We start from the raw sequence: 22715 nt of genomic DNA, 5'->3' as shown, positions 1-22715 counted from the left end.
CACGTCAATTTATTTAAGAGTGTTTGATGTGGTCTAAATTATAACACTAATGTTAATTTTCTATTGAACACTGTTATAAATATATAAACTGAATAAAGGACCGATATTGTACATCAACCACTATTCCAGAGTCAACAGCATACTCGCTCACCTTTTCAAATAATTTTGTTATACTAATCATTCAGATGTGACTACACAATACATTTATATGGTCAAGTTCAAGTTTAAACATGTTGATCGTTGCTATGTATAATATTAGCTATTGATACTAAGTGGCATTTAGGATTGCATCTCAATAGCGACCATCTTTGGCATGTCATGTTTTTTTTAAATGTTGCTTTTACATCCTTATTATAACAATTACTTTGATGTAGGGGTGCTGGAATTTCAACAACAAATTTCTTCGATTGCAACCGGTCTGGAGGATGAGGTATGAGAAGTGAAACTGTATTGAATTATATAAATAATTGTTGATTATTTTGAAATTAAGTGATCATTTCTTGACAATTTACAATACAGTCAGCAAATTACAAAGCATTCAATCAACAACTTTGTTGTATTTATTGCCAACACACCTGCAACAATAAAAGTAAACCATCACAAAAACGTACTTTTTGTCTGAATTACACGGCATCTTTCACTATATGAAACGTTTGTTTTTGTTAATAAACTTTAGCTGCATACCTAAATCTGAATAGACAAAAAAAATAAAACCATTACAACGCAACATACTTTAGGCGTCAATAATTGACTTGCTATGTTTTGCAGGATGATCACACACCCAACTCCCTGTGACATCTCAGAAGGTTATTGGGTACCATTTCAACTATTGTCCTTTTTAAAACGTCACACGTACACAGTGTTCGACTTTATCTCAATAATGTAAAAATTGTATTCCAATGAGATCTTTTTTTAGCATTTGACTGATATTGTAAGGTCAACAATCATTTGTGAGATCAAAGATTTTACATTAAATTGTTTAACAATTGAACTAGTTGTTGTATTTCTTATGCACAAGGAATGTACTACTGAAGTGGTTGAAATTGAAGACACATGGACCTGAGGTATATTTGAGATATTGTAAAATATCAGATATCATCCCTTTTTTATTTTCATGCAATTATTATGTTTTACATATGGAAATTAGGTTCTATTTGTAGATGTGTGTGTGTGTGTGTATATGTTTCAAAATGCTGTTTTTCAGCTTGGTCTTGTAGTTGACTGTTTTCAAGGCAATGTAGGAAAACAAGGGTAAATAACCAACTGGTTTGTTTTTAAATAAGTTCTTTAGAAGTTATTTAATTGATATTACATTTTGAGGTTGTAATTCATATATTCTCTGTGTGTGCTATATTTAAAATCCATTAGATGTCACTTTGGAGCAACTACTTTTTGAGACTCTGCATGGTCCTCCCAAGATTCAGAGTCGTGATGCAGATGTCCAGTGGCCGGAATTTGAATGGAATGTCACCAGTGTTCCTTGGAAAGTAATCATAGATCATTGTTGCAGCACACAACGTCAACCAGAAGAGACCAACAACACAGAAGATGTTTCAGAATTGCTTGCAGAGCCGCTCACACAATCTACAACCAAGAAAAAAATGTCAGTAGAAGAGACTGTTTCACCAATACATGCGGAAAATCCAGAAATATCACAGACTGAAATAACTGATAGACGAATGTGCTCATCATCTGGACTTCACTCATCCTAGTGTGGAGGACTTGTCCACCACCATCGAATCACAAACCACTGTACTGCAGGACGATTGGCTATTAATGGAGCCAAAATACATTGTATTCGACTGCTGCCTGCTAGAGATTATCAAAATGAGTCAATGCGAGCATAAATTACGTAGTAGGATTTGTGGGGAGCCATTGGTGAAGTTTACTCGTGTAGTCTAAGGCACCAACCTGAAGATCAAGGGTAGCTGTGTCCACCACCATAACAAATTTTCATTGTCAGCTCTACCTATGCTTGGAAAAGTGCTTGCTGGAAATGTACTTTGTTCCTCTGCTTTGTGTTTTAGCCGATCAACTTTCATTAAAATTTCAAGTTTCAGCAAATTTGTGGGACTAGAGTTCCTTGCTAAAACCCAATACTACAAATAGCAGAAGAATTTCCTGTTTCCTGCTATTGGCTAGGCATGGAATCTTGAACAGATATCAATGGACAATGCTCTCGCTGGCAAAACCCTCAGACTTGCTGGTGATGGACAATGTGACTGTCCTGGTTTTTCTGCTAAATACTGCACTTAATACTTTTAAGACATGGAAAGCAAAAAAACAGTGAGTTCAGTCGTTGTGCAAGTGTCTGATTGAACATCTTCTGTTGCCATGGAGAAATATGGTTTCATTAAATCCATTGAACCTATGCAATACAGAGCAATGATAGCCATTGACAGGCATGTTGGAATAGCGTAGGCCATGCAAGAGCAGTTCCCACACATAAAGCACCAATATGATATTTGGCACGTCGCAAAAAGTCCATTTCTAAACAAAGATACTGTTTGTCCATCTCCTACATGACTCCACAGGCCAATTGCCCAGCTCTGGGTTTGGGAACTCAACAGGAAGTTTCAGGGGTTTCTATTCCTCTACAGTCCCAATCAAAGCTTCAAAATATTACCTCTGTTATAGAGCCAATGGGTACCAGTAAGTCTAATACTGGTACATATGGAGCCAGGGCGTCTAGGGTCCAGGAAGAATCTAGTCAGAGAAACTGGCATACCTCAATTTTCCTACAATACTGGTATACCAGCTAACACTAAGGATGTTATGTGCTGCTCTACAGCGCTAAAATGTCTGTTAATAAACACCTGTTCCTTGATTTAACACTCCACAGAGATGGTGGATTATCTGCTGTCTGATCATTTTGAAATCTTTGCTATAACGGAAAATTGGCTTCATGCCTCTGCTGGAGCCGCCCTTGACCTTGCTGTTCCACCAGGTTACAAAATCGTCAGAACTGACCGTACCACGGGTCAGGGTGCAGGTGTTGCTCTAATTTATTTGTCATCTTTAAAACGTCAAGTTATTATTGAAGGGCCAAATGATTGTGGTATTTTATATGCCAAGCTTCTATATAACATTATCCTTATTTATAGACCTCCTACAACTATGCCAGATTTCCCCATCCAATTTTGTGACATATTAACACCATTGTTAAAACCATAATCGAAAGTTGTTGTCCTGGGCGACTTCAATTTTGGAGACTCTGATGACTCTGATTACATGGGTGCTACCATTGAGTCCATTTGGTCTAATTTGGGTTTCTTTCATCAGGTGACTATGGCTACGCATGTCAAGGGTAGAACCTTGGACTGGGTGGAAAGTCACAATATCGTCCTTAATGACCTAGACATTAGTCCATGCCATTGGTCAGATTACATGCTTGTCCATTTCAATCTTTCCTCCCAATATAAGAAATCCTTACTCGAGAGGACTACGGTCATCTCATGAAACACTTGCAGGCTTTCTGCTGCAGTGTTAGCTCCTTATCTGGAGGCCACTCTTAACAACTTGCATAACTATGTCTCATCCAGTGAGCTGGCAGACGCATACCAAAATATATTTGTGAAGGCTATGAATATAGTGGCTCCTGTCAAGACAAGACGGGTCAAGAAATTGAAAATCAACAATTGGTATTCAGTTGAAATCCAAGAGCTCAAAATAGTCTAAAGCTTTTGAACTGTGGAGAAGCAATAATTCGGATGAGAAAAGGGAAATATACATGTGTGCTGCAAAGAGCCACAAACTGGCCATTATTGAAGCAAATAAATGCTCTTATGACCCAAGGATAGGAAATGCTAAATTGGATACCAAGGAATTTTTTAGAATCCTTAAAGAGCTAGAAGATCCACTTCCCTATGGGGAACTCTGGAGATTTTCCAGTTGGCCTCTGCACCCTGGGCTTCTTTTATGTGGCAAGTTATTTTATTTCCAAATTTCCTCATAAGAAAAGGGTTGGGCTTGCTGAAAATATGTAATGTGGGCCACTTTGAAAATAATTTCCAGCGCGTCTTTTGGTTCCCAGTCTACACCTGTAGTCCAAATGGTAAATAAAGATAAAGGCTGGTGAACATCCATTCAGGACGCTATGATGGATAAGATAAGTTAATTCAGAATAACATTGCAAATAAACAAGTGACTTCGGACATATCTAGTGGGAATCTGGAGAATTGAGAGCGATGGCTCCCGGTTTGAGTTTAGTTTGATTACAGAACTAGAGATGTCCAATCTGCTGCTTCAGTTGAAGCCTACCAACTGCAGAGGAGATGCTTGCCCTGTAGCAATTGTCAAGAACTGTGCATCCAAATTGGTTCCTGTGAATGTTTTGGGTCTCCCTGCATTAAACAGGCCTGGACTTACCTGCTTCTAAACCTCACTGAATCCTAGTGTCCCAGCAAGCTGTAGGCCGATTATCACCGTCCTGTTCCTTCTTAAGATACTGGATCGGGCACCCTTTGTGTAGGTTCAGGACTTCCAGGCTAAATGCAACATTCTGGGGCAGAGGCATTTGGGTTTTTGAAGGGCACACAGCACCAAGTTGGCCTACTAGATCTTAAGGCCAACATGCTGGAGGTCTGGGAGAGGGGCAGCACAGCTCTTGATGCTTGTAGACCTGACAGCTGCCTTCGACCTGGTTGATCATGATATGTTGGTTGCTAGGCATGTCCACTCTGCCTCCTCCTCGCAAGCAACTGCGTTAGACCGTTCCTGATGGAATTAAACTGCCAGTGTGTTCTCTGGAGACCCCAAGGCAGATGATGTTGAGGTAACTTGCAGAGTTCCCTTGGGGCTCCTGCTTGTTCCCCACACTATATAACATCTTTATGAGGCCCCTGTATGATCTACTGGACACTGAGGGTTCATGCTACACCAATTATGCTGATAATACGCAGTGTCTCATCCCCCTTTGGGCGATTACACCAGGAACACTGAAGTCATTGGTTCAGTCTTCACCCTCATTTAGATCTGTATGGCGGATAACAGTTTAGCCCTGAATGACTCCAAGGCGGAGCTCATGATATTTGGTACGGCGGCCTAACTGAAGAAGCCAAGTCCAGATTTTCGGGCATTCCAGCTAGCGGGCTGTGTCCTAGTCACACTTCCTAAAGTTTTGTCACTCTGTCCATAGTCCTTGACCAAGAATTCTGCATGAAGGCGCATGTGAGTAACCTCATGTCATCCACCTCGTTCTATCTGAAACTGCTTGTCCAATTGAGCCCTTTTTTGACTTGTGATAATTGTGCCATAGTTGGTGCCAAACTTGATTATTGTGCCAGCCTCCTGCAAGGGGTCAGCATGGGTGAAACTGTTTGACTACAGATCGTGCAGAACAATGTGGTCAGGGCTGTTGAAGGCCTACGCAAAAAAGACCATGCCTCAGAAGCCAGAAGGGCCTTACTCTGGCTGCCCATTACCATTAAAATTACTTTCCGACTTTTTGTGTGTTACACACGTGTGCCTTTATGGTGTGAGCCCTGGTTACATATCCAGTGGTCTCTCCTGGCTGCTTGGACACAGAGTGTTACGGTCAAACAACTTGGCCCCCCTTTATGTAGGCAGGGACAGTCTTAACTGTGTCATCCAGGGTTCGTTTTTTACACAGCACCAAGAAGCTGGAATGCTCTTCCTCCTAGACTTACGGAGATGTCTGTTGCATGAACATGTTTAACGTGGACTGAAGACATTCATTGATCTAATTGTTTCTGCTCTCCTGGCTGCTAGTAATTGGTCAGGTTTGTGTTTTCTGTTGCGTTTGTCTTGTTAGCGCTACTATACCTACAGGCCTGTTTATAAAAAATGGCTTTGAGCAGTGTTAGGACACTTACCTGGCCTTCTCGTCGCATCCGTTCCCGGACGTGGCAGTTGTACCCCTATTACCGGCTTGGGAAGCGTGGCTGTAGGCAGCGGGCCGGCGCTCGACACCTTCGCTTGCATGCTCGAACCTCGCGGGTAACCAGGAACGGGCAGACAAGCTTGTGTTCCAAGCCTCGTTCTGGTGCCCGCTCGGCCACTACGTATGCGCAGCCCCGATTGCGTTCCAAGCCTCGCTTTCGTGCCGGACGCTGTAAATAGCGTCCGGCCCTCTACAGACCGCGTCTTAACGCGGTTTGTTCCCCACTTACCGTCGCTTGGTGCCTTGCATCAGGTTCCTGCTCCTTGGCTCCTGCTTCCTCGTCCGATTCTCTGGCCCTTCGGGCTGCCCTAGCTCCTGTTGGGTCCCTTCCTTGTGGTTTCTGCCTTCCAGTTTCCTCTCCCCTCCCTGGGTTCATTTCTATTGGGATTATTTTCCCTTGGTTCTGTGGCCCTTAAGAGGTGGTGGGGTTCCCATTCTGGCTTTCTCCCTCTCCTTGGGCCTCCCTGTTCCCTGGGTTCCACTCTCTTCTTGATCTCCTTGTTTGCCTGGATCTTCCTTGTCTATTTGGCTCTGGGTGCCAGCCCTCTTGATTATCAACTGCCTTGGTGGATCGTGCCTGGACATCTTTGAAGACCTCTCATCCTCCAGTTTGTGAACCTCTACCGGATCATACCAGCTCAACACCTCATCACCTCCCTGTCAGTGCTTGCACTGTCCCGACGTCACTTTAATCCGCAGGGAGGTGAGCCAGTGGCGTTGGGAGGTGATTCCAATCCATCCCTGTTCCATTAGGGTTGGGTCGGGGTCGCTTCCTAGCGTTACAAATTCTGCATTCTATTTGACGGTCTACCAGTCTGGCGTCACCGGCGAGACCAGCAACTGAAACTTCATGTACGCAGCGCTCCAGAGATGCACAGCTTAACAAGCAGTCAATCGGTGAGTAAATGACTCCCACAAGCTGTGTGTACTCTGACAGTTCATGGATCACGTCACTTCTTCCCAAAGAGGGGTGGGGGGGTTTCCATGTGAGGCCAGGGAGGTGAGCCTGCTACGCAAATCTCCCCAGGCGTGGTGGAAAGTGGAACCTCGCAGTGAGAGACTGCCCTCATTGAGGCCAGGATTCCCGTTCTGTGATGGGACTCCCTAACCTTCATGACCTTGTGTCTATGAAACCCATAAAGTCTGCTGAGATACATTCTGAAAGCACTACTGTATGCTATTGCACTACTCCTTCCTTTCTTCCTGTAAATATTGATACCACCAAGATCAAGAAGACTAAAATGGACATAGTCTGCTCTCAAGTCATCTTCCATGAGTACTGTGAAGAAGATGATTGATGAAATTATACAAACCACTCATTTGCTAAATACAGACGGTACTGGGTAGAGGTGGCCCCAAGGAGGAATGAAGAATACACAGTGGACACAAACCAAGGACTGCGAGACTCCGCTGGGGAGGAACCAACTGAATGAAATTCAAATGGAGAAAGGACCCTATGACAATCGAAGCAGGCGTGAAGCCTGTGTAAGGAACTCATGGTGGCAACAGTAAAGACCGACACAATTGATCACAGTTCAAGGGTATTTATTAAATTGTATAAATGGGTGAGAAAAATGCCTGATCTACACCTAAATCTGAGATGAGAACAAGCTACGACCATCAAATAATAATAAGGCAGTCCTAGTGGCGTCTTGTCAAATAAAAAGGGCCTATACGAAAAACACTTATTGCCAATCCTTACCGGTAGGTTACAAAAGTAGTGTGGAATAATGTTCATCAGAAAGGAAAGAAGTGTTCTCCAAATAAGTCAGGATGGTATGGCTGAGGTCTCCCTTCCCCACTTTTTCAGCACGGGACAAGGCAGGACTCCTGAGTACAGCACACTCCCTGGCCTCACCAGCATGAGGTTACAGTTTGTTTCCAAAATATCAGGGCCTTCTGTGGCCAGGTCTCTCTCTCACAAAGTCTCTTGCCTCAGAGGACCTGATGTGTTACAATCAACAAAAACAAAAGTTCCTTCAATAAATCTTCATGGGGCGATTACTCTTCGCATTTGAATCCCTCTCTGCCGGGCTCTGATCCCTCTTACGTGGGCCTCCCTCCGCCGGGTTCACTACGATCTTTCATTCACAATGTGACATTCAAGAGTCTCAATATCTTTAAAACAACCATTCACTGTGGACATACCTCAGCCGGGTTCACTCTTGGCAACACAATGTTCACGGGTGTATTACTGTTCACCCCAATTTGCAGGCATCCCTCAGCCGGGTTCACATTTGCCAAATACACAGTTCACTTTGCTTTCTCTCAATACAGGATTCACTTCCCCTTTGCTCTCCTTCTTGTCAATGTGACAGAGACTTTCGATTGTACAAGGGGTTTGACTCTACCACTGTATGACCCATCTGACTCCCCACGCTGGCCTCTCCTAGGGCCTCCTCGTACTTGTAGTTTCAACAAAGGGGACCAGCCAGAGTCCTTCGAATGAGTGCCCATATGGCGCCTGACAACTCTGCAGCTGGTCCTTCACTGGACTTTCTTTCAAGCTTTCACACACAAGTTCTTTGTTAAAATGTTGCCGTTCGCAACCTTGGGCTCAACACAGTCTGGTTTTCTATTGACTCTCTCTCCAACTCACCAGCTGTGCTGAACATGTTGGCGTTTCTTCCCTCAGGAGTGAAGGACGGCACCACGGTAGCAAGCGTGTCTCCCCACCTTGGTTATCATTGCGGGAGGGCTCCGGGCACCATTGACATCTGAAACACCACATGCCAACTGGACTCCCGTCTTATGATTTCTCTTTCGGAGGCTTTGCGGGTCTGAGTTGAAAAGGGCAAGGGCAATTCCTTCCTCGTCCTTTCAGGTCTTGCCACCTTTCTCCTCCGTTTGAACTGCCCGTCCGGAATAGCTGCTTCCTTGTGCGTACGGCCTTGCTCGTAGTGTGCCTTTGTGGTCCGCCTTTTTTCCCTGTGGGAAAGAGAAATGGCCGGCAGGTATATGTAATTGTCAATTGCCTGACCCTTGTGTTGTGACATGTCAGGTAAACGGCTCTGGTGTTAGTCCGTTGTCTTTCATGGTGTAAGAAAGTGATTATTTTAGGAAAAGGTGGAGGGGGGGTAGAGCGTCTACATATCCTATGGGGTCGGATGGGGAACAGGTGTTCAACCTTCGGTGTCCCACTTCCACTCCCGAACACCCCTCATCCAGGTGATCCTCCCCCACTGATCCACCCCAAGGAACTGGATCCAAGAGCGAATACTGTGTTCTGGACACCTGGACGACAGATCTCCAGGGAGTAGCGGGTGAGGCACATTCAGGTTTCTCCCACCTGACAGACCTGAGAAGTTCAAACCTGGAAGCAAGAATGTACGTCGGAGACGCAAACTTCCAGTCCGGAGGATGCCGACAGCAGATTGTAGGAGTCTCCGACACAGAAGAAGCCTGATTGGAAGCTGGAAACCGACTGACGGTGGTGTGACCTCGGGGAGGTGGACCGAGCGGTCCATTAACTGCACTGACACCGTCTGGCTGGGGGCCCCGCAGAGCTAAATCATGGCAGTGGGGAGCGAAACAAGAAGCGTAGAGAACGTTCGTTGAGAATGCATCAGCCCAACACCCCAAATAGAACCAACGACATGGCTCCAACAGAGAAGAGTCAACAGGGGTCACAGGAGACACGGCAGGAGATTGGGGAAGGATGCTGAAGCTAAAGCAGGCTTCAGGATTAATCTCCCAGGTCTCAGTCACTGTATCAAAAGTATTGTATGCAAAGTCGGCGTTGGGAGAAATCTCCCTCGTCTCAGTACTTGTGCAAGAAGTACTGAATGGAAAGAAGACATCCTCGGTAATTTCTCTCAACTCCGTAGTTGTATGAAAAGTATTGAAAGGAAAGAAAACCTCGGGAGTAATCTCCCTCGTCTCAAGAGTTGGGATCGAAGTATCAAGTGTGAAAATGACATCACTAGTGAACTTCCTCATCTCAGTTGTTGTGTTAAAGAGACTGAAGGAGAAGAACATATCAGGAGTGCTCTCCCTCTATCATCAAGAGACTTTCAGGCTAGAGAGTGCCACGAGAACAATCTCCTTTGTTAGAGTCTTAGAGGAAATCAAGGACACTACAGGAAGTGTTCCCCTTGTTTTCACTAACAAGAGGAGGGGAAAGAAAGACGAAGTAACTGTGTGTTGGAAACAAAAGGAGTGATTGACTTTTAAGCAAGCCCTAAGAGAAGCCTGAAAAGAAGTGCAAAGGAAACTTTCCAAAGTTAGCCAACGACTGAACCAACTGAACCATGAGAAAGGAGTCATTCTCCTGGTTCCTTCACTTAAACTGTTGAATCAGAAAGGGCAAAAGGTCGCCAAACGGCAGCTTGGAGGTCGACCAAATCGATTAGGAAGAGATGGCAGTTGTTGAACTGTTGGACCAGGAGAAGGCATGCATTCTTCTGGTATTCTCTTCAAGTGCAGAACTTGAACTATTACCAGAGACAAATGGAAATGCGTCCTAGGGCTAATCCCATTGTACTAGTAGAAGGGAGTAATTCTCCTGGAGCAATTTATGTTAATGTCTTTAGTTAGTGCTGGGGCTAGAGTAGGTTAGTTTGGACAGAGGACTGACATTTTGACATTGACAACCACCTTGACGACGAGCACCCATGTTCTTCTTTAGGTAGGTGGAGAAAACCCTTTAGAGATGGTGGGTGGGGGGGACAGGGCTTTTCCATTATTATTTAAATAAAGATTGTTGTAAACAGGCCACCTCTTTGTCAGACTCTTTACTCCAGCATGCAACAGTATGCCCTTACATGTCATCTCCCTCTTAGCTGTTCTCCAGTGAAATAGTTTTGGCTTGTAGGTGTCACTTTAGCGCCCTTCCCCCCCCCATATCCAAAACACATTGGCAATTTCACCACCCACTCCAATTAGCCAGCTAATATGTAGTGTTCACCAAGGCTTCAGTATCTTGCTCTGACGTTTCACTGTGTACTTAAGTTCCTAGGTCAAGCTTTTTGACTTTTGGATTTACGCGGACCAATCTGACATCGTCCTGAAGACCGTTTTAAAGGCAAAGGAAAAACTGGGTTACTACATTTGTCCAAAAAGGTCTAGCCTTGACTATTGATACCAACAAAACTATATATAAACAAACCATCAAAAAAATCCAACTCCTACAAAATAATGCGATGAGAGCAGCCCTAGGAATCCCAAGAGAGAACATATCTCTAATACCAGAAGAGCCAACAACTGGCTCTCCACTCATGACAAAATAAAATGAAAAACTGCCTCCCTCACCCACAAATGCTTGAACAATGCAGCACCCTGCTACCTATCCGACAGATTCACTTTGAAGCCTACCACAAGAATCACCAGACTCGCCAACACCAACTACCTCTGTGTCCCCAGATACAAACATGCCAGAATCGAAGGCAGCAGCTTCCAGGTCAAGGCAGCACTCCTATGGAACTCACTACCATCCCCTCTAAGATTCGATCAATCCCATCACAAGTTCCGTCAGAGCATGACTAGTTGGCTCAAAGATGCAGACATCTAGGCATATACCTTGCTGACTTTGCCCGGCACCTCTCTCTACACCGCATGCACCAACCACTGCGTAAAACTATGCATGCCTTCAATGTACCTGCCTGTATATATCGTAACTTTATTGTGCCCACATGTAACCAAGCGGCACCTGCACACATCAATTACCTCTCTCCCAGCATCAAGAGACAACTGCCCAACCCCCATTAGGAACATGGGATCAGCCAAATATAACCTTTTAAGCACATCCAAGGTCGGACGAAAACCAACATGATGCCCTTTCCTTTGCTGCCTTTAGGTCCAAACATTGGAACAACGTGCCTCTAGATCGCGGATATCAAATGTTCCGACAAAAACATTCATTAGGAAACTAAAAGTGGGGCTTATGTCTTCAGCCTACTAGACCCTGCCCTCACGCTCTCCTGAACTGTGCCTCCCTACCAAACGGTCACCTCAGATCACAACTCTACTTGTTCAAAGTTGTAGCTCTTTTCCCCCTTTCCCAGTTTTGCTTGCTGTTCTATGTTTTCCCCATCCAGGAATGGACTGTTTTACATTGTGACCTGATGTGAACTATTGCTCCTGTTGCTCTCGCCCACTCCATCCCCCTTGTGCTTTGAAGCAGTGGCACTGCTATTTTGGAGTGTTATAAAACTTAGAAATATATTTGAAAATGTTTTATTTTGAAACAGCTAAACATGTAACTGTGATGCTGGTAATGCCCTTTGAAGGAACGGGGCCTCCTAGTCCTGGTCCTACAACTTCTCTGTGTGTGTTTTCTGCCACTGAGGTCCAACCTGGACCTCTGGCAGTGCAGCTCTACATTTTACCTTTTGGTGAACAGCACTGTTAGGCAGAACCCTATGCAATTCCCTTAGGGACCACTGCAAAAGGCTTAGGACTACAGGTGTTGGCAGTAAACCCAATTGGTAGCAGTCTGTACCCCCCCAGATTTACCTGGTAGCTGTGGCTGAGCAGTCAGATGTCTCTCAAGAAGAGTTAGACAGTATATAGAGTATACACATTAGGTACCAAAATACAGTAGCACAAGCAAACACTGACCAGAGCTTTGGTATAAAAGTATATAATTATTTATTTAAAAGCACACTTGTAAAATACACTAACACTAATATGGCAAGCAAGTTCAAAACCCAGTCACTAGAAATATATACACCCCCCTGATTACTTATTGAACAAGTCTTAGTTAAAACACCACTTATTTACAGACAGAGGTGAGCGCTCAGCCTAAGATGGCACTCCAATAAGTTACTTAAAAAGGGAGGGAAAAGGCAGAATTAGGAAACACACGAATACCAACACTTTTTAAAGAAACACCAGCAAGGAAAGAAAGGCAGAGTCTACTGTGAGCAAGAATGTGTCCAAGAGCACACAGTTGAATTGTACTTTAAAAGTCTTTGCAGATAGTTCGAAAAGAGTTGGATAGTTCAGAAAAAGTTAGTTAGCAGGTTCCAGGTCACCCCAGCATAGAGAGTCAAGGATTTACGGGACACCTTAACAGTCTGTTGCAAGGGAGACCAGGCGGAACACAGTACCTGAAAAAGGTGAGGAAGCTCCAGCGGGGGCAGTTGTTCCTGGCAGCGGGTGCAAGTCGGTGCTTCGTCCAGGGGAAGAGAGGATCTCGACGTGGAGGAAAGCTGGATGTCGTTGCACTGCCAGGGAAGAAACCAGCCGCGAAGTTTCCAGATTAAAAGGTATGACCCTTTTATTCGCAATAGTGGTGAAGCGTGGCTATCCGGTCGCCGGGGTGCTTGGCACGGGCGATTCGACCACGGGACGATCCAGGAGGCGAAAAAGAAGGCAAACTGGTTGACCCCACCAGCTCAGGGGACGAAGACTCTCCTGGATGAAGATCTTCTCTGTCGTTGGGAAGTGGTGAGACGGTTCAGCAGGGCTCCACCGGTGGTATCGTCGTTGCAGGTCGGCTCAGCTTCTCCCTCTTCGGATTCTTTAGATCCTGTGGCGACTTCTGAAGTTCCAGTCCCCAAAGCCCTGCTTTTATGCAGAAAACCCCCATTCACCAGTCCTAGCTGTTAATCAAACATGCTAAGTGGTGAGCCGGGCGACTCGCCACTGGGCCAATCACACAAGAGTGCGACTTGAGTTGCCAAGGCAACTCAGTCCAGGGTCCCTAAACCCCCCTCCCACACATCCTGTATACCCAGACAGAGTGGCACCACTTTTGGAGGCTTCTGTGCAGAAGCCCGCCAAAAGTGGAACAAAGGGCTCGACTTGGGTTTGGAGTTACAGAGGCGAACACAAACACCATTTTAAAACCGAGTCCTGGCAAAAAGACCCAACCGGGGAATAAATATTAAATACATAACCCGGCGGTATCTTTAACATTGCACCAAAAAGTGGTGCGTTTAAAATGAATGGGAAAATCCCATAGTAAATATTCATAAGGAATATTTTGCGTGGTAACCACTGCCACCAGCCAGAAACTCGACAAGGGGGGACTGCACAGTGCCCCCTTGGAAAACAGACCCAGGGGTAATCTAATTAACCCCTTCCAGTACTTCCACAATATGATGGTTTGTACTGGTTCTGTTCACAAATTTGGACTAATAAAGCCAATGGTGACTTTACATGCCCTGGGAGACAGTCCGTCCCAGGGTATGGAGTCTATGTTTGGGGGTCACTATGACACCCCTGTGTTACTGCACTGAGGGTGCTGTGTAACACACAAACACAAAACACATGAAGCCCTATGGAGTAAAAGACCCCATAGCCCATAAAACACTTTACAAAGTCAAATGATATCTCAAATCATGTCTAAGAGTGGGAGAAAAAGAGTCTCACTCTTAGCAGGAGAAACAAATAAACCCCAAAAATCCAGCAAAGCTGCTGGGGGACTCACTAGGTTTGGGAAATTAGCCTTAACAGAGAATTCTCCCTAACAAGCACCCCCTGGGATAACTTATGGCACCCATGGGTTGGGGTACACCTTTTCGCCTTTTGTTTTTGGGCCACTGTGCGTTGCCCACTGAGTCCTTTTTTGGGAAACCCATTCTGTGCCATAGGATTCAATGGATTCCTGAATAAAGGCAAGATGGCCACTGTAGCCTCTTGATTTCTATTGCTTTTACCCCTTGTTTCCCAAAGTCCTGGGAAGCCCTGACTCTGCCACCTTCCCCCTGACTGGCTGTTGGGTAGAAGGATCATATATGACGCCGGGGATGCCTCCTGCCAGACTTACTAGAGCCTTCCCAGGGCCTGTGTGTTTTGGGTACATTCTTGGGGTTGGACCTGTATGAATGAATTATCAAGTCAACTTACATTCTGTGTTGTGAGTTTCTGGTTTTGGTTGTGTGACACCATGCCTGGGCCAGCCCTGACTGAACCTGGAGTGAATGCAGTGTAGTGCTCTGAAAGGTTGGGTGATTACTCCAATCCACATTCTGTGTTATGGGTGTCTGGCTTTCAGTGAATGGCCTGAATGCCTATGAGCCTGCTTGGTTGCCTGCCTGCATGAATGCATTTCTGTATGATTGTCTGACTGGGCCGGGCTTAGCCTGAGTGAATGGGGAACAAATCTGAATAACTAGCAACCCCTCACTCACCAATTTGTTCTGAAACTGCAAGTGGAAGCCAAAGCTGTTCTGAAGCTGAATCCTGGGTCCAATTGGAAGGAGTCTGCAGCTGAATTTCTTCAAGGAATCCAAAGACTGCTGAGCTGACCAAAGGACAGAATCAAGAGAGGACCTGGATAGGCAACTTCTTCCCGAGCGACGAAGGACCATCGTGCACCTGCTGCTCTTCTGAAATACCCTGGAAACCAGTTCTGTGTGCCTGCCGCACGGAGAAAGGGGCGAGGGGTCTTCGTGAGTCCAGAAGAGGAGTGCCTGGACATCTTGATCCAAACAAGTCCAGTTGTGTCGCTCGGGGTCTGGATCAGTGCTAGTCACCGCTGGAAGCCAGATTGCTGCGCATCGCTGAGACCAGGGGTTACCCTGGCATAGTGCTGCTTGACGCCCGAAGCTGCGAAAGTTCCATTTGATTGAAGACTCCTTCAATAAACATCCCTGACACGACATCTGACCACTTTTACCCGATGGAGAAGATCCAGGGTCGCTGTGTGTAGAGGTGTGTCTGCGACTGGGTTTACCGCCACCAAGATCCAAAAAAGAGTCCAGGCTGCCAGAAGCTATCCAGAGGTCCGTGCTGCAGCTGCAGCACTGAAGAACAGAAAGACTGTACACTTCAAACTCCTGAAACCTGACATCTACTTCTGCCACTGCAGTAATCACCGAAAGGTATCCAAGGTCCTCAAGGGTCTTAACTTCATCAGCCCGGCCTTGTCGGGGTCCACAGCGAGTTTCACCTTCATGGGACATCCACAGCCGGACCAATGGCCCGCCAAGGGAGACCACTGCACAGACCGAAAGTGCTACCTTTCCGACGCTGCTTGCTACTTTCTTTTTTCTTGACCTCGACGTACCAGCGACAACTACATCCAAAGGGGGTCCATCCTCGAGGGGTCCCGTCGAGTAAAGCCAAGAAACTCCACCACTTTGCCAGCCAAGGCACCAAAGGTACTGTGATGAGGAAGAGTATCTTTCAGCCCTGGGAATCATCCATTGGTCCCAGTTAGTCTTGGATCCTGTTCTCCTGTGGCAGCTCAGGTATTTTGGGGTGGTGGAACCTGTAGAAGAAAAGCAGAGCATTATTGGACTTATTTGGACTGGCCGTAATATACACGATAAATAACATTTCCCTTTCAGGTTGCCCAGGTTGGGGGGGGGATCCTCACACAGTATCACTATTTGAGTCCAAAGAAAGTATGCTGCCAGTGTTCCTAAACTAACCTGCCTTTCTACAGTGATCCATGAAGTTACACCTTGCTTAGCAATTCTCATGCTTTTTAAAAACTGCCAGCAGTTGGTGCATTTTGAATTAATATAAATATAGTGTGGTACCACATAGAGTGTATATATATGTATATATATATATATATATGTGTGTGCATATATATATATATATATATATATATATATACTCTATTAGAGGCCATTATTAGAGTAGTGTTGCCTGAGTGCGAAGTGTATTATTTATATGTATATATTTATCTGAACCTTATTTTATATAAAGAAGCTGTGTTATCACCTAACATAGTGCAAACATTCCTTTGTGGGGATTTGGAGATTCACTGTACTTAAACAGCCTGCATCATCTCCTGAGAGTCTTAGCCTGGCTGCTTGTCCGATGTTTCCCATTGAGAGCCTTGGCTGGGGTGCCCTGTGCTCCTGCTCTGACCATACAGAGGGCAGAAAAACAGCCCCCCTCCAGTCACAGTCATCTAAAATGATGGGTAGAAAAATGTGAATTGCACATTTTGATAATTACTAGCTGTCACAGATGGCCTAAAGAACACACCTGCTCTTAAATACAGTTTTAGCGGTTTTATTACAATCTTTAAGGGGCTCACTATGGGCCATTCCTTGCTCTCTTGTTTACTGCGTGCCATTCCCTCCCTAACCCAGTTGTCCCTCAATCCCAGTTTGGTCTCTAGAGATCCGTATCCAATCTACCTGGTAGTGATGCCCTAAGGGCAAACACCCTTTCTACCGATCTCCCTCGGGGAACAATTTAAGTGATCCCTAGTCTAGCTTCCCCAGTGCAGTGGTTGTATCCGAATAGATGCCTTTCAAACACCAAAGCCCCACCTGATCCTTTCCTATCATGCCCTTGTAATCTTTGCCCTGATGTTCTCCTTTCCTTTCCCTTTCTACTCTCCTCCCCTTTTTATTCACACACTCCTTTATCTCTCCCTTTAGAGTTCTTCCCGTCCCGCCCTTTGATGTTTTCTCGCTCTACTCCTCTTGGCTCTCCTCACGACTATGACACTCCGCTCTCCACACTATTGCGCAGGTCCAGGTTGCATAGCGGGATTGCTTTGCTAGTCTGCTCAGTGGGTTGCTCTGCGGTACTTCCCCTCCCCCCCCACTCCCCCTCTGCTGTGCCTCACCCGGTCAAGTTGCTTGTTCGGTCTTCTTCAGCTAGGCATACTGGATGTTGAAGTTCTACAGGACAAGACAGAGAATGGCCAGCATTGTGCATTACAGGCAAGGGGCAAGAAAAGGTGGTAATTAAATCGAGCACTAGAGGGAAGGACAGGACTTCGGCCCTCCCGACTCTCTGGCTCTGCTGACAACCCTGGTAGGCCTCCCACTCCAGCCTAATTGGGGTCCCCATCCCTCTTTAACATGGTCACATCAAAATGCTTTTTCTTTTTAGTTTGTGTAAACCTGAGTGAACTAGTAACAATATTTATTGTACTGGACTGACTCATAATGGGCTTTTTGTGGGCCCTATCATCCAACCAGTGGCTGAGGTTCCACTAGTTTGTGTGAAACGTGGCCCTCCTGTCTGACAGGATTACAATACCCCAATCCTTAATAATCACATACTTGTTACAGGCGTTGTAACAGAATTACCATTTTAGTTGTGAGTGGGTGATAGTCATGCAGTAAGAACTTAAAAAGCAAGATGTATCTTATTTTGGGATTATTTGAGTGCACACAAATTAATTCATAATGGAGCCTTCAGTTATATTTTCAGTTTTGGTTTTCACTGTCTCTTTCCACTTCTCCTGCTGTTGCAATGTTTTCATTCTCAACTAATGAAACCCCCAATTTCTAAACCAGTTACATTTCTATTCAGCAGTACTCCAAAGCCGGGGGCTTTGACTGGAACGGGGAGAGACAGCTGCACTTACTAGGCGTTCCTTTCTCTTACCTGAAGGAGCAGGTTGCTGATGAGGTATGTGGAATCCCTTTACCCTCTTCACGCTAATCTCATTTTCTTCCTGCCTCTCTTCTGCCAAGCCCTATTCTATGGTATTCTTTATAAAGAAATGCAGCTGCATTTGTATTTGTTTATGTATTATAGTTGGCTTCCTTTTTCAAGGAAGCATATATTAGTACAACTTGGATGTCAAAATCATTGAAAATATAAATAAGGATCCATAAAACACAATAAATGTACACATAATACAGAGAGATGGTGAATTTGCTGAGGCCACATCAACAAAATGTATTCACAGACCGACCTGAGGGGGATGTGGTGATGACTGCTAATTTAGTAGAGGGTCCATTGTTTAAGTGCTTTGAGTAGGATTGTGGAGATTTGGATTGGGAACATGGTTAGGGCAACAAGGAGTTTTTGAGAAATACAGGGTAGGGGACTAGTTTTAGATTTTCCATTTAACGAGGGAGCAATTAACGCCATGGATTTCTTTAAACACAATTTTTTTCAGTTTTATAAAGCACACACTAAACACAATGTGCATCCCAGTGGCATTCAATAAAAAGTACTAAACAAGTTCCCAGCAGGAAATGGGCAATAAAAGCATATTGTACAGCCGTGCAACAGGAGTCCCAACCAAAGATTGAGCGGGGGAAGTGAGATTGTGCAGGATCAAGCGAACCTTCAGACACACCTTTATAATGTTACAAGGAGGGACTGGATGAACGGAGGGAAAAGTGTCAAAATGGAGGGGAATAAGAAAGTTAGTATTATAGGGTTAGGTTCGTACAGGAGAGATTGTCCAAATCCCAATTCTTTAATGTTCACAACAAAATTTCCTAGCCTCAATTAGGATCTGATGTGCTGAGTTTCAAAATTTGTGGTTAAAAACCTTTCCAGAAATTACACAGCAGCTCTTCCTCTGAAGTCTCACTGGGTGGCTCCTTGTAGAGTTTAGGGGATATTCAGCCTGTGGGTCACCCTCCCAGGCTTCTTAAATATGTGATGCAATGTATCCGTACCAGCAGGGACTTAATATTCCCTTTGCCATAGTGGATGCCCTGACTATTACAAACAGGGATTTCTCCATCATTGCCTTGGTGCATGTGTTGGGGGAAGATTTTTCTGTTTGCATTTTCACCCCATAGATATTAATGGAAGCACCAGAAGCTAACCCTTCAACCCTTGTCTGTTGATGCAAGTAAAGCCTTTCTTGGCTTTACTTACCTGCTCATCTTATTTATTTTAGGGGCACTTTTGATCCAATAAGGTTACCAGTTCAGGGATACTGTTTCCTTAAATCATGTTTTCTGTTTTGATTCACTGTAGCACATACCATCTTACAGTGTAGTGCCGCAGGTGTACTTTGTATCCATATTTGCCTTTTGGTTGGCAACATACTTTGACTTTTTGATCTGTTTAGGATTTTTTTTTTTGAAGAGACAGTGCCATTTTGTGTGCCATATACTCAGAATAGCGTGCCATGTGCTTTAAATCCTGTCCTTTGGACACTTTGTTTTTTGGTTGTCTTCCTCCCTTATCGGATCAGGAAATGCTAAATGCATGTACTTCCTGATGTACTGCTCGGCCTGTACTACCACAGTAGGTGTGCACTGTGAGTGCTGTTTGCCTGCCCGCTATCCAAGGTTGCGAGACGACGAACTGCCGTCATTACTTTATTCTGCTACTGTTAGAATTCTACTGGCCCGACCTTTAAGATCATTTTTGGGATTTTAATTTGTTTAACTTTGCCATAAAAATCATCTAAGCATAGAGGAAAGAAACCACGCCCACCATCACATGGGATGCTTCAAATACACTGCGCCACTCGTACACGACGATTGCATCGTGAGTGCTGTGTGGCTGACCAGAGTTGGTGGGAGCTATTTGGTTTGTGTTAGCCTTGAATTAAGGTGTTTATTGTCATAGATTAAACGGGGCAATAAGGAAAAATGTGCTATTGTTATACTAATTGACACTGTCATATGTGTATACATTAAAAACAAAGATGTCGAAGTCCGCCTTGCAAGAAACAGGCTCATGTAATCAATAAACCTGTTACTTGGAGCCACCACGACAAGAGATACCCCTAAAAGACTGTCAATCAGCAGATTTAACCTCCGCTCTCAACTTACAAGTGTGAGAGAGTGAAGAGAATAGTGAACCGCTGATTGTTTTTGATGACATCCCTAATGGTGGGGTATGAAGAAATGTTATCCCATGATTCTCAGAGAAATGATACCTTAAGAGCAAATGAAATTAACTTATCAGCCTCACCCATTTAGTACTCTGAATCATTGGACTCCTCAAATTCTTTGATTTTATTTGTGCAGCTTCCACCCAGGTCATTTAGTTTTAATGCACGTGGCTACCCCTACATTGGAGACAATCTTAATGGCTATGAACACTATGATTCTATGGATCTATGTGATCACTACGACCCGCAGAATTCCGACCGTAAATGCTGACTTTTTTTTTTAAAAACCCGTTTACACCACATACATATGCGGGGGGAGACCCCCCACAGTCCCCATACTACTATTCTATCCCATACCCACCCATATATATGTGTGGTGTAAGAGGGGTCGAGGCCAACATTTTGGGCCATTACCAGATTCTATCCGTTGCAAAGCTGTATGAATCTATAAATGGCAAAATCTCGGATCAGGTAGGGCTGCTAACGATACTTAACTCTAAGGTATCTTACATTAAGGTCCATTTGGAGTCATTGGTGCCTATATCCTTTGAGTTACAAGAGCCTAAGCAGTCCTCTGAGACTTTACCAACAGTGGCACGGCCTCCCCCGCCTGAAGAGCCTCAGGCGAAGCAGGCCAAGTCTTTATTGCTCGTTCAGTTGGAAGTACCATATAGCATGCCTGACTACATTTTTGAAGGATCACTGCTGGAATCTATTGATGGGCCATTACTCTGTAGAATCTGGCGGATGGCGAACCTTTGCAACAAGTATTCACTGTGTTCTGTAAAGGGAAGGGAGGAGGTAAAATCGCAGACAAAAAATGAAAAATCAAAAACCAGCTCACCGATGAAGAACTTCAGGATCTAGAAAATGTTTACGAGCTCTGTCTACCCCACCAAAGCTCAGGTGGAAACTAGGGGACAAGTAAAAAGGAACTCAACGAAACAACAATCTGAACTTTTAAAAGCCGTGAGGATTGTGACTCCAGCTCGATCGCAAGAAACGTTGGCCCAAACGCTTCAGGTAGACCGAATTGTCTCTTCGCCTATGGACAGTGAACTTTTGAATCTAACCACTCATTCAATCATTGAATTGAACGCTGAAGCGGACTTGCCTATGTGCCAGCGTGGCAGGCAACCCCCGACCCAGTTTGTGTTGATTCATTTGGCTCCTGTGCTTCAAACCCAGGAGCTGAATCGGAGGATCATGGAAAGCGACAAACAGGAGTGCTCATTGGTCTCGGAGCTTCGAACTCTAGAACAGAAGAGACTATTAATTAAGAACTCTAATCACTTATCACAAGCTCATGGGGTTGCAGACCATTTACCATCGCAGTTGATCCGGGAGAAGGAATACAGCTGCAGGATGATGGACACACCGAGCCTTGATGTAATGGGGCGTGGACAGCCTGTTACCGTGCCCCCTTTGAGAGGACGGAAACGTAAATCTACTATACTATCATCAGTGGCAGAAACCCCTAGGCTCAAAAAGACTGCAATAGTTTCTAATCATGGTCTCCTCCTAGAAAGAGTGGGGGGTACAGAGGATGACTTGATTCTAAATAGATTTAATGTTTGTTGACATTTGGCTATTATCCCAGCTTTAAGGACCATTCAATCAGGTGATATAGCCCAAGGCGAATACATTTATGACAATGATGTTCATAGAGTGATTTTACATGTACCATCATTATTGTTCTCGGAAGCATTAATCTCGGCAAGAAGCCAGTTTCGGTCTCTGGGCATTTATATTGTTGAGGTAAATAAAGGTAAATAAAGTTCAATCTCTTCCACTTTGCAGGCCTTCCAGACCAGCGCCTGAATTTAAGGAAAGGTTGTCACCAGTTTTACCTTTGAGGGTAACTTGCCCCCAAACAAAGGGGCTCGTGAAATTGAGTTATGAAACAATTGTCCATGGGTTCAAGGAGCCTAGGTTCGGGGGGTATAAACAACCTTCTCTGGATATTGTATTCCTACAGGATACGTGGCTAATGTCTTAGGGGGTGGTATGGTTAGCCTCTGGTTCTCTTTGAAGCTATCTAGGTATTGAAGGGGCGACTAGCTTCAGGATTGTTGACTGCCTATCGTAATCGGTTGGGGTTTAGTCTTGAACCCTGTGTAGCTCCTAACCCATTTTTGTAAATGACAGAACTATTTTGGGCAAATAAGGAGGGGGTGAGGCAGGCCACTTCACACTGATTAATCTTCACTGGAACACCACAGGTATCCATATGGATACTTTTTTGGGAAATTGCTTGAATGTGGGGGCAGATGATTCTAAAACCTTCTGTGATTATTGCAGTAGATTCAAATGTATCGTGTATGCAGACCCAAACTTTACCTTTAACAAAAACAG

At 44.7% G+C, this 22715-nt stretch overlaps 1 protein-coding gene across 2 annotated transcripts in view; it reads left to right on the top strand.

The window, feature by feature from the left end:
* CHTF18 (chromosome transmission fidelity factor 18) overlaps positions 1 to 22715 on the top strand; it is a 1093968-nt gene that overhangs the window by 83939 nt on the left and 987314 nt on the right. Inside the window, exon 5 of one of the 2 annotated variants that reach the window (XM_069647269.1) lies at positions 18083 to 18178. In XM_069647269.1, the coding sequence (XP_069503370.1) occupies positions 18083 to 18178 (96 nt within the window). Of the gene's footprint in view, positions 1 to 18079; positions 18179 to 22715 lie in introns of both variants that reach the window. The other variant, XM_069647267.1, reaches the window with a different exon arrangement.

Source organism: Ambystoma mexicanum, chromosome 2q, assembly GCF_040938575.1.
Source record: "Ambystoma mexicanum isolate Mex_15411 chromosome 2q, UKY_AmexF1_1, whole genome shotgun sequence".
Lineage (NCBI taxonomy): Eukaryota > Metazoa > Chordata > Amphibia > Caudata > Ambystomatidae > Ambystoma > Ambystoma mexicanum.
The sequence above is the reverse complement of the archived record's forward strand: the minus strand, read 5'-3'. Positions and strand labels throughout refer to the sequence as shown.